The sequence below is a fragment of the Chaetura pelagica genome, unplaced genomic scaffold (assembly GCF_000747805.2).
Source record: "Chaetura pelagica isolate M959 unplaced genomic scaffold, ChaPel_1.0 scaffold436, whole genome shotgun sequence".
NCBI classification, from domain to species: Eukaryota; Metazoa; Chordata; class Aves; order Apodiformes; family Apodidae; genus Chaetura; species Chaetura pelagica.
Window position 1 is genome coordinate 3359807 of NW_009953651.1, and position 12433 is coordinate 3372239.

Consider the following 12433-nt stretch of genomic DNA (forward strand, 5'->3'; position numbering starts at 1 on the left):
CTGCACACCCTGCCCGAGCTCCTCTTCCAGAACAACCAGGCGCTGTCACGGCTGTGAGTACCCTCCGTGCTGGTGGGGCTCCCTGGCCTGTCTGTGGTGTGGGCTCACTTGTGGGGTTTGGAGGGGTGGTATCCCGGGGGGTGCTGTTTCTGGGGGTTGTGCTGGTGGTTACTGTTATCTCTTGTCCCCGTAAGTACCCAGCGTGTGGCAGGGAAATGCACCCTATTTCTGAGCAATCAGAGATCCTTAGCTGGAGCCTGCAGCATGGCAGACTTTGCCTTGCAGAAGACCTGAGACCAGTCCTGTTAAATACCGTGTTAAAAGCCCTTGCAGTGTGTGGGTTACAGGAGGAGGTGCTGGCAGTTTGGGCTGGGGCTCGCATTGTGAGCTGGGCTGTGCCTGCACAGTGTCAGTTGCAAGAGACACTGTGAGCCCTGCGGTCTCCTCAGAGAGGATCACAGGCTCTGGAGCAGAGTGCTCTTACTGCCTAGATCGGGTTGTCACGAAGGGAGGATTAAAGAGGATGTCCCCAGGGGTTTGCATCGGAGAAAAAGAGCCCCACCGCCCCGCTATAGAGCTGCCTTTCTGCTGCTATCTGGGGCTGACTGGGGAAAGAAGGGGAAGCCCTGCCAGGGGCTGCTCCCACCCCTGGGGACTGTTTCCCACTGTGCAAGCCGCAGCTCTGCAGACCCCTCTGCTCCTCTTCCCTCCTTCCAGCAACCCAGCAACAGGATGCTGTGGAGGGCTGCTGGGGTTTTGATAAACAGTCTCTTTTCCATATTGGCTTTCCCTTGCCAGGGGCTGCTTTGCTCAGGCAATGGTGCCATTGGCATTGCTCAAACTGCAGGAAATCCTCCTAACAAAGCATTTACCAGCTTTCAGCTATTTTATGCACCATGTACATTGGGATGGGGGCTGCGAGGAGGAGAGGGTCCATGCCAAACTGGGGCTGGGTGCTCTCCATCACTTGGAGAAGATGGTTACATGCTGTGGCTGATTTGCAGTGCATCGGAGCAGGGTAGTAGTGGCCGGGACACGAGATCTCTGCTTATTGCATCTTGTATCTCCATTTCTCATCTGTGAAATGGGGCTGGCCCATCCCTCGGGTTGTCACGAAGGGAGGATTAAAGAGGATGTCCCCAGGGGTTTGCATCGGAGAAAAAGAGCCCCACCGCCCCGCTATAGAGCTGCCTTTCTGCTGCTATCTGGGGCTGACTGGGGAAAGAAGGGGAAGCCCTGCCAGGGGCGGATCCCACCCCTGGGGACTGTTTCCCACTGTGCAAGCCGCAGCTCTGCAGACCCCTCTGCTCCTCTTCCCTCCTTCCAGCAACAGGATGCTGTGGAGGGCTGCTGGGGTTTTGATAAACAGTCTCTTTTCCATATTGGCTTTCCCTTGCCAGGGGCTGCTTTGCTCAGGCAATGGTGCCATTGGCATTGCTCAAACTGCAGGAAATCCTCCTAACAAAGCATTTACCAGCTTTCAGCTATTTTATGCACCATGTACATTGGGATGGGGGCTGCGAGGAGGAGAGGGTCCATGCCAAACTGGGGCTGGGTGCTCTCCATCACTTGGAGAAGATGGTTACATGCTGTGGCTGATTTGCAGTGCATCGGAGCAGGGTAGTAGTGGCCGGGACACGAGATCTCTGCTTATTGCATCTTGTATCTCCATTTCTCATCTGTGAAATGGGGCTGCCACATCCCTGCTGGGGCAGGGTAGGAGTGGATGGACTAACTGAAAGGGCTGAGATGTAGCCAGGACAGGCATGGCTGTGCTGGGGCCAGGAAGCCCTGCCTGTGCAGGCAGGCTGTGGCTGAGCCGTTCTGCTCAGCGGCAATGCCGGTTTCTTCCGACAGTGCCAGGGAGTCAGTCCTGGAGTCCAGCCTGAGGCGGTGTAAGGAAGGGTTAAAACACTGTGTGGGTTGCCAGCGTGGGATGTGTGAAATGGTGGACTGGAGCCAAAGATGGGCCTAGGTAATGGCAGCTGATAGCACAGGCGTTCAATTAATTATCAAATGGCATTTGTTGAGCTCAGCTGTGCCGTTTCGTGGCGCCAGGAAGGGCCCATCCTCCTCCAGCCACCCATTGCACAACAAAAACATGGTTGAGAGAATTATTTTACAAACATTAATGTTTTCCTTTTAATCTTCTCCTGGTTTTAATACCAAGCTCTTTCAAAAAGCAAACCTCAACAATTAAGTGGGGAGGTGCAGAAGGGCAGCCTCCCACACGGATCTGGGGCTGTGTGTGCCTGTGCACAGAGCCGTGTGTGCCCTCCCATGGTGTACACGGGGCTGTACAAACTGAGGATCCCCATGATGAGCTGTGGAATTTGGGACAGGGGACACACTGAGCCGCCTGCCATCCTTCTCTGCCAGGTGTTACCCCACACTTTGTGTTAGTGAGGGCAGGGATGTGGTGCTGGGGGCTGCGCAGGGTGCACATCAGCAGCTGCTGCCCTGGAAAAGCCTCAGGTGCTGCGTTTGAGCAGCGAAATGCTGTGTGCCACAGGACCTGCTGCTCTCTCTCATTGTGGCTGCCAGTTGCCGAGGTGCTCAAGGATGGTTTATGGGGGACAGTGGAGCAGGGGGTGCCCAGGACAGAGCTTGTCTAGACACAATGTCATGCTGGCTTAGAAGGAGGTGGAATCTGGACTGGTGCTAGTCTGACTGGTGCAGGAGGTCATAAGGACACTCTTAAATTGCTGAAACTCTGGCTCAGGCTACAGAGATATGGGTCAGTGGGGAGCAGGTTTTAGCTAAATTGAAATCAGCTCGCCTGGAACTGAAATTGGAGCCTCCTCACCAGCCTTTGCGCTTATTTAACTGCTGAAATGGATCTGTGGTGGCCCCGAGGCTTCGTGCCCCCTCCCTGCCCCAGAGGCAGGCTGAGACCTGTGCTGGTCAGCATGGAATGTCGTGAGCTGGGAAGAGAGGGCTCTTACCAGCACCGTGCTTTTGCAGACCCTGGGCTCCAGACTCTTTCAAGCAAGCTGTGCCTGTGCAGGTTTCCCCATGCCCTGCTCTCGGCACCCACCCACTGTGTGCTGCTTGAGCTCCCGGGGTACCTCCTAGGTACTCATGTTCTAGACATTGGGGGCATCTTTAATTAGCATCAGCTGGCTGAACAGGTCAGGCTGAGATCTGTTTAGCTGGGATATGAGGCTACCAGGTCTGGCAGGTGGGTGGCAGCTGAGGCAGAAAGCCAGGGTGGATGCACACACCAGTGGGGGTTGCTTAGATGGGTACCTGGGTGCAGGCCTGGATAGTCCAGCCTCTTCTAGCCTTAGTCTTGATGCATCTTCAGCCACACATCAGTAAAATTCCAGCAGGTTAAGGGAAGTCTGGTGAATGTGTGGTGTGTGATACTCACAGAGCAGCTTTCCACTATGCCTTGAGCCTTGTGGAAATATCTCACAAGCACAGAGAAGAGGACCTTAAACTCGGATTGGGATGGAGAGCTGCTTGTCTACCTCCTGGGTCCAAGTTTCAAAGCCTAATCCATGCTGGTGGTACTTTGTTGTCTCCCAGCCCAGCTCGAGCTGCAATTAGTTACTTGGATCTTGCCTATAAAGAGCATTTGTGCGTCGGGATAATGGAAAGGGCTGGAGTTAAACCAGATCCGTCGGGGCTTAAATAAGCTGGGGAATGGCAGGAAAGGGCCTGCAGAAAGCAAACCTCAAATGAGGGTGTGGGGGAGGTGAGAAGCCTGGAGAGGAATGTTTTTCCCTTGATATTTGGAAATACTGAGCTCATTCCTGCCCGGAGCCCATCTTGGTCTGAGATGGTGGGGTTGGGGGGCTGTGCCAGTACCTCTGCAGTGGGGCCAGGAGGCAAGAGGACTCCCTGCATGGCTTCCCTTATGTATATCCGCTGTAATGAGCAGATAACTCATTAAGCAGTCCTGGTGGCTGGAAATGGTGCTGATCTGAGATTTCACTGGAGAGCGCCTGACCCTGGTGACCCCATCTCAAACTGGGTTTAATTAAACTGTCAGCACTGGGCGGAAGAACAAAGCGTCACGGGCTTGGTGGGGGGGCCAGGGTTCCCCAGCAGCTCGTTGGGGAAAAGCATGTGTCCTGTAAGGTGGAGAGCTGATAAAAAATGGATCTTTCCTTCTGCTGAGGATTACCCAAGCAAGAAGGTGACCTCTGCTATTGCACTGCCCAGTGCTGGTCCTTAGTGCCCTGCAGCCACACATGTCCTGGCTCAGTGCCAGTGCCCCAGTGTGGCCCTGAACCACACCAGGCAGGGGCCAGGGCAGTTCTGGTAGATCCCACTTCAGCATCTCTCCCCAGCTGGCAGGATTTTTTTTCTCTTTGGAGGGGAGACCGAAGCCCTTGAGTTTCTCTCTGCTGCCTTGGGAGGGACGGGGGAAGGATGGGAGAGGAGTTTTGTAGCCCTGTCTCCCCACCTTCCTTTAAAACCTTCTTCTGAAGCCATTTTTAAGTGCCTTTGGGAGTGCTCAGTGGGGGGATGCAAGGAGAGAGAGGAGGCTGGGATGGCCGTAGCAGCAGGGTGAGAACAGAAAGGCTGCGGGTGCATCATCAGGGAGGCAAAGACGTGGGCTGTCGAAATGTGCTAAAGGCAGCCAGGATGGCTATAAATAAATGGTTTTCTCTAAGGAAAAACCGAGCTGGTGAGAGGGAAGAAAGGAGCAGTGGGGTGCTCAGCTGCGAGGAGCTCTGGAGACGTGCTCCCACAGGGAGAACTCGCCCCAGCTGGATGTATCCCTCTGGGAGTGGCTGCCCAGCAGTTTCACTTGCCAAAAGGCACAGCAGCTGCTCGGCAGAGTGGGAGCTGAGAGGATGAACAGAAAGTAGGGGAAAACAGTCCTGTCTCCAGAAGGAGGAAGATTTAGGACAGGGGCCATGGCCTGTCAGTTCCTGTCGGACCTGTGCCAACAAAAATGATGGAGGAGATGGTACTGGCAGTCAAGCCCAGGGGGAAGGGCCGATGATCCTGCTTTTCCCTCAGTAAGGGCAGGGACTCCCTGGAAACAGCAGTAACATCTCAATCAGAACCAATGGCTTTCTGAGACAGAGCCTGGGACACAGGGGATGCTGTAGGATCTGGGGAAATTGTCATGCTGCTATGAGACTCTCCTCCTGTGGCTGGAGCCTGCAGAGGGGTAGTGATGCTCTACACTTATTTCTGTCTGGGAGCTGAGACAGAGACCAGGGGCTGATTCAGACCTTCTCTGGATCTGAGTGATGAGGGAGTTTTGAGCTGAGTAGCAGAGAGCATGGCAGCTGGGTGTGCTGCCTGGGCAGGAGAAGTTACATTACGGTGAGACCTGGGGCAGGTTCCTCACACCATCACTGCATCTGGCTGAGCCCAGCCCTAATTGCCTTTAGAAAAGCAGGCAGAGAAAAACGGAGCTCTGCTAAACGACTTGAGAAAATGCAAATGACATCCTTGAAGAAGGAGAAGACCACAACCACGCAGGAGGAAGCTGTGAGCTGAGTAGTAGCAAAACAGGATGACAAGTGAAAAAGGAGCTGTCGGAGAAAGGAATAACAAAACAGGCCCTGCTTGGATGGGGCTGGCTGCACGTGGGAGGTGTTGCTTGTGAGACTGTACCAGTGACCATTCGTCGTGGTGCTGCACTGGGAAAACCCCCAGGATAGGAAAGGGAGAGATGGAGAAGCGTTGGGACAAAAACGCACGTTTGGTAGCTGTGGAGCTGTCCTGTGCCCCCACGGTGGGTGGCTGTGCTGGTGGCAGGAAGGTGTGGGTGTGAGGGTGATGCTCGCTGTGGGGTGTGGGTGCTGCAGCTCTGCTCCCCTCCCCACCAGGGGGACCTGAGTGCATGAGCCCCGGTTTTGATCTGACTGGGGATTTCTGGTGCCTGCCTGTGTGTTGGCTCCCTGGAAATCCTGCTGTGGTGATGGGTTGGCTCCTGCTGTGTTCTGCTCTCCCGTGCCAGACAACCGCTCTGTCCTCCCACAGCCACTCCTGTTGGAGCTTCGGCTGAGGTTTTCCACCTCCAGTGAGGTTTTGTGCTTGTTCTGCAGCCGGCGTGCTCCACATGCCCCTGGGAGCCTGCAGCCACTGTGTGGGAAGGGGCCTATGGGCACGACGTTGTGTTTTCATCTTTCCATGCTGGAGCAGGGTCACTTTGACTGACTGGGTGTGTGCTCCTTTGCTGCTTTGCTCTTTGCACAGCTGTGTATGTGCTGTTTTCTGGTGTCTCTGTGTGCAGGTCCACCATCTAAGAGCAAGGTGCCAATGTTGGGAGCAGAGAACAGCTCCCCCCCAGAGCAAACCTTCTCTTCCCCAGCATCCACCGTTTCTGTCCCAGATCCCACCTCCAGCAGCATCCCCCTCCCCTCACCAGGCGAGGGCCAAATGTCCCTGCTGTCACCATGCCCACATTTGGGCTGTTGTCCCCTCCGCTCTGGGTGCTGTACCCCCTCACGCTCCCTGACAAAGCCCCTTCTGTCAGGGATGGAGTGGGGCTGGGGGGGCAAGGCTGCGACGTGTCCCCCCGAATACCAATCAGGAGGGGGAGTGTGTTTGCCCCAGTAGCTGGGGAAGGACTGCAGGGTCTATGGACTGCAAGACCCCCCACCCCCCAGCCAGCTGGGGGGACAGGGAGGGGGAAGGGAGGCCTTGCTGCAGCTCCTGGGAACAAAGAGTCAGTGTGGCTCGTGACAGCTCTAAGGAAATGCAGGGAAACAAATGTGCCACTAATAAGTGGGGAGGTTACCTAGGAAAAGATGCTGCCAGGCAGACGGGCAGCCAGTCCCTCTCCCGGCAGGCTGGTGGGTGGCAAGGGGCTAGGGCTGGCACCTCTGTCCCCGGGGGGGCTCAGGGGCCTGCAGTGGGGCTGAGCCAAGGCAGGTCTGTGGTCCATGCCTAGTGGGACATGCCCTCAGGCTGCTGTCTCTGTGGGGATAGCATCCTTATGGGTGCAGTAAGGACATATTTGGGTTTTTGTGTTGGCTGTCCTGCTGAGGAACAGGCACTGTTGTGCCTGGAGAGGTTTACTGCCTGCTTGCCTTCTTTTTCCATCGTTATCATGCCACAGAGCTCAGCTATTTTTTAGGGGCACAAAAAAAACTCCCTGGGGGATCCTAAGTACAGCCTGATGGACTTAAACACTTAAGACCTTTTTATATTTAAGCACCTCCGTAAACTTTTTGGGACCTGACTCACAGTCTGTGGGGGCACAGGAGTGCCCAGGGTGAGGGTCACTGCTGTGTCCTGACCTGCCACTGAGCAGCTTCTCCCTTTGCTTCCCACCAGCCTGCACCTCTGTCCCCGGGGGGGCTCAGGGGCCTGCAGTGGGGCTGAGCCAAGGCAGGTCTGTGGTCCATGCCTAGTGGGACATGCCCTCAGGCTGCTGTCTCTGTGGGGATAGCATCCTTATGGGTGCAGTAAGGACATATTTGGGTTTTTGTGTTGGCTGTCCTGCTGAGGAACAGGCACTGTTGTGCCTGGAGAGGTTTACTGCCTGCTTGCCTTCTTTTTCCATCGTTATCATGCCACAGAGCTCAGCTATTTTTTAGGGGCACAAAAAAAACTCCCTGGGGGATCCTAAGTACAGCCTGATGGACTTAAACACTTAAGACCTTTTTATATTTAAGCACCTCCGTAAACTTTTTGGGACCTGACTCACAGTCTGTGGGGGCACAGGAGTGCCCAGGGTGAGGGTCACTGCTGTGTCCTGACCTGCCACTGAGCAGCTTCTCCCTTTGCTTCCCACCAGCCTGTGTCCCCTCCTGCCAGGGCAACAGAGCAGACCCCACATGGGGGTGCCCTGGGCCTCAGCTCCATTATCACACAGACAAGCCAGGGCTGCCAGCAGCTGGCATTGCCAGACAACTGCCTGGAGATAATCTGCCCCCTCCCTCTGTGAACCTCGTTGTGCTCCTGACCCGTGGCCGGCTTCGACTTTCTGGGTGTTGAGCCACTTCCAAGGTTTCCCTGGCAATGCATGGGGTCGAGCCCTGCTCCTGGGGCTCCCTCTTTGAGCCTCAAAGGTCTTGCTTTGGGTGCATGCTTGGATTTGGCTTTTGTAGCATTGTTAAAGCAAAGGGGTCTAAGTCTGTAGTTAGGTGCAGCTTCCAGCCCCTGGCCCCTTTCGGCAAAATGCCACCTCTATGTGCCATTGCCATGTGTGGAGCATCCCAAGCCACCTCTCTGGTGATCCCTAATGTGCCAGCAAACAAGAAATTTTAAACCACAGGAAAAAAAATGATGGAAAATCAAGTCTTCCTAATGCTGGGCAGCAGTGCTAATTACACAGCTATTAATGCACAGGGGAATTATTTATTCCCTCCCCTCCTCACAGCTCATTGCCTGCGTTGTGCCTCATTCACCCCTCAGCCACCCTCCATCCTCTGAAAGAGTTAAAAAGCAGTTGGAGGAGCTGATCCCTTTGTCTATAAGTTTTGGGAGCAGAATAAAGGCATTTCCTTTCTCCTGTTTTTACAGCTCAGACAGTACAAAGGTTCAAAGTAATTTTAAAGGATCGTGAGCAGAATTAGCCTTTGGTAATCTGACTTTCAGGATGTGGAAGGAAAAAGCCTTATGTGCTTATTTTAGGCTAAGCTGTAACTTGGTATCCCTGCACATATATCCCACAGACATGTTAATGTGCAGAGCCAGGTAATTAACCTGCATTTGCTGGTTTGTTCTCCCATGGGTGGGTACTTGTCTCTCCTGCTGGGACTGTCATGAAAATAAGCCATCAGCAGTTCCCAACACTGCTTCTGACAGCTGCCTACAAGGCTGCCTGTGTCACGTCCCTTCTCTGCTGCTCCTAAGGGGCCAGTGGTGCTGCTGGCGTCAGTGCTGGACTACACAGCAGCAGCGTGGTGGGCATCCACACCAGCTTCATGCCCAAGCAGGCTGCCTGGGCACCTGGGATGCTTTACCCACTGGCTAAAGTGGCCATTAAGACCAAACATGTGAGTATGAGTGGGGAAGACGCCCCTTCTCAAGCCCAGCAGGGTTCCTAGTGCAGCTGGGCTTGTAGGCATTGGCAAGAGGAAGCTGTCCTCTGTCTGCGGGGATGGGCTGGGCTCATCCTGGTTTGGACACCCCATTTCCCTGTGCGTACCAATCAGAATTGGAAGAAATATGGTCAGCAGTGTGTTGGGGGTGGGTTTGGGAGGTGCTAAATAGTTTTCCAGATTCTCATCTGTGTTAAATTAATTATCATCCCAGGCTTATCCTCACTTAACCAGCAGACGTCTGTGGTTGGGACCCCCAGTGCCCCACCAGAACTAAACAGCATATGGATTAGGGGGTCTTACTGGCTGCCTCCCCTGGCCCCTCCATGGTTCTTGCACCCCCTTATGTCCCCAGAGGATTTGGTCCCCATTTGTGTCTGTATTTCCCTTCAGGACAGGAAAAGCTGGATTAATTTTTACTGCTCCCAAGGGAGCTGTTGGTAACCAAAGATGTCTCGCTGTCTTGTTTTCTCTAAATCGGGAGGCAGGAAATAGCAGGGATGGTTTAAAATGGTTCCCCCCCCCCATCTCCCGTCTGGCCCTCATTGCCTGTCTGATGGGGGAAAGCATTTGGGGCAGATCTGCTTGGAGGGAAAGAAAACCCCTCAGACATATTTCAGGCCCTGGGGCTGGAGGAGAGGGCTTTCTCTGGGTGATGCAGGCGGGAAGAGCTTAACCATCCTCCTGAGTGTTTGGGAACTGATAATTTGGAGATCTTACAGAGGATGACTGAGGGGCATTAGCTCAACTGCACAGACAGAGTGTTAAATGTGGAAAGCACAGGAAAAGCTCCCAAAAAGTGTATCTCATCCTGGAGCTAGAAAGTCCTCCATTGCCAGACCCCTCCCATGGCAAAAATGGGATGGGGACCCAGGAGTCCGGGCCCTGCATCCCCCTCTTCCCATCCCTGGTATGATGCTCAAAGGGGCTTTTATCCAGCTCCAAGCCTCACAGGTGGGTGAGCACCTCATCCCCCACCTGTTTCACCCCTGGGCCAGAATTCTTTTTCCCAGGGGCCACTGTTGGCCCATCGCTACACGACACAGGCTTGCAGGTCACTGTGGTAACGGGCCTGGGGATGTGGGCTGGAGACCCTTTTGGTATGTTTGCCTGGGGGCTGGAAATCATTTGCCACAGACCTGCACGTACTCAGCAAAACGTGCAGCCATGTGTTACACTGGGTACATGCTGCTCTATGGCAAACTGGGTGGAAATGCAAAATGGGTGCATTCCATGCTGGTGCACACATGGCACAGGGTGTAGGGTCAGAGTGCAGGTATCTGGCACTGGGGATTCGCCCCAGGGATGCTCCATTGCAGCTCCTCTCCGTTGCACAGCCAGCTATTACAGCCCAGCAGTGACCACCGGTGCTATTAATTACTAATCATGGGGACCAAGTCAGGGCAGGGTACTTGGAGGGATCTGTGCTGGTGGGATAAATGGGAGTATGAAAGTGAGGAGTGAGGAGTGGGGCTGGCTGTATTCCTGGGGCTCGGTGGTGTTTCCAGCTCTTGCCCTCCAACTGGAGGCTTTTCCACCTCCTGATGTTGTCATCCTGCTCCGGCTCGCTTGTTGTCATCCCCACAGGCACAGCATGTTGCTCATTCCTGCATCCTATGATTTCACAGCATGCCTGCAGCCGGGTGTTAATGAGATTAGACCCGAGCTTTAAGATGTCTCTCTCTATCCTTTGCCATCCAATTACACAGCCTGCATGGTATCTGATTGCCTGAGAGAGGGGAGGACTGAGGCTGGCTGGGATGGGAGGATGCAGCTGGTCTTTCTGGGTATCAGCCCCACCGTGCTGAGTGGTTTTCTTTCTTTTCTTTCATTCTTTTTTTTTTTCTTCTTTTTTTTTTCTTTTTTTTTTTTTTTTTTTTTTTTTTTTTTCCCCCCTCCACTTTCCCCTTGGCTTTGAGCTGCTTCGTTTGGCTTTTTCATCACTTCTCGACGTGGCGGCTGGGCAGAATTTGTTTAAATTAGCTGCTTGAATGGCAGCGTTTGTGTGCATTGGTGAGGAGGGAGCTCAGACAGCACCAGAATGGATGGGGGGGATTAAAGGTGCCTAATGGTTTCCAGATGGGTATCTTGGTCTGGGAAACACCCCCGCAACCCCAACCCCAGCTGGGGGCTGCTGGCAAGGAGCTTGGGGCTGGGAGCTGAGATGCTATGGTGGGTGGGCGCCTGGCTCTCCTACGGCAGGATGGCTGCTCTGATTGTGTGCCCGTGGGACTGGGGTGCCCTCAGGCTGCTGGGGTGGGCAGGCAGATGCACCACAGGAGGAACCTTCTCTGGCTGGCATGGAGCATAGGGTGCAGCAGGCTCTGCTCTCCCCCCTGCAAGTGCCGTGGGCTCTGGGGATGCGGGGCTGGGAAAACCGCTGGATGTGAGTCCGGCTTTCGGAGGTGCCTGAGCTCCAGCCATAGCTGACAGTGCAAACATAGCCTGCTGCTGGCGAAGCAGTTTCTGCTCAGCAGTCGTGGTTGCAATGTGAGGAATAATAGTTAATCTTTGGCACCCTGTCCAAGGCTCTAGGGTAACTTGGTTTAGGGTGCTAGTTTGGTCCAACATCCTCACTGCTGCCGACGTCAGCATATTTTTTTTTATTTACAGATGGAAAAATGAGTCCCAGTGACAGTAGCTAAACTGCCTGCATGCCAGTAGCATTTCCCAGACCTGAAGGGATCAGAGACATGGTGATAGCCCTTCCATGCCTCCCAGCAGTGACCCAGTTTCCCCTTCAGACCTTCTACATGGTGCCAGGGCTGCATGTTCCGGTGGCAGCACCTGGGCTGGAAGCACATCAGTCCCAAGCGAGATGAGGCGTGCAGGAGTGAAGGGCTTCTGGGGAGTGGTGTCACTGGAGGGGACCACAGGGTTGTGGGCAGGGTCATTGCTTTTGAGTTTTATTAATGACCGAGAGTGGGACATAAGCTGTGAGCTGGCTGACAGCTGGGAATATCACCCGGGGTGTAGGGCAGCTTGTTGTTTTGTGGGGGAATTTAGCTTCTTAGGGAAGCAGGCTACAGAAGAGTCTATCAGGTTTAATGAGAGTGAGTGTCAAGTGGTACCTTTTGCTACTGAAAGCTGGAAAAGCCCTGTTCCGTGTGGGAACGAGCCCATTCACCCTGCAATGGTCTTTTTGTGAAGGCAGCAGTTTGCTCTGGAGTGCTGGCCAGTCTCCCTCACCCACTGACCCTCATCCAGGGCTCTGTCTGCCAGCCATCCTGACCCATCCCTGGCCCCACGCCCCCCCTAGCTCTCGTTTCCTTCCACAAATATTGAGAAAATAAACAGCACAGCTGAAAGGGGATGTCCCCATGTCCCTCTGCACACAACACCCTCCCTGAGGAGCTGTGCAGGTGGTGACCCTGCATTCCTCAGCCAGAGAGTTAACTGGAGAGAAAGCAAATATTGGATTCTCCTGTGGCTGCTGCAGCCTGTGCCTGTGGCTGCCTCTTCCCTGAGAA

At 54.3% G+C, this 12433-nt stretch overlaps 1 protein-coding gene across 1 annotated transcript in view; it reads left to right on the forward strand.

Annotated features, from left to right (window-relative positions):
- The window catches only part of SLIT1 (slit homolog 1 (Drosophila)), a 53509-nt gene that overhangs the window by 3288 nt on the left and 37788 nt on the right, over positions 1-12433 (forward strand). Inside the window, 1 exon segment of the mRNA XM_010000149.1 lies at positions 1-53. This exon segment is cut by the window's left edge and continues 9 nt beyond it. Coding sequence (XP_009998451.1) covers positions 1-53 — 53 coding nt within the window.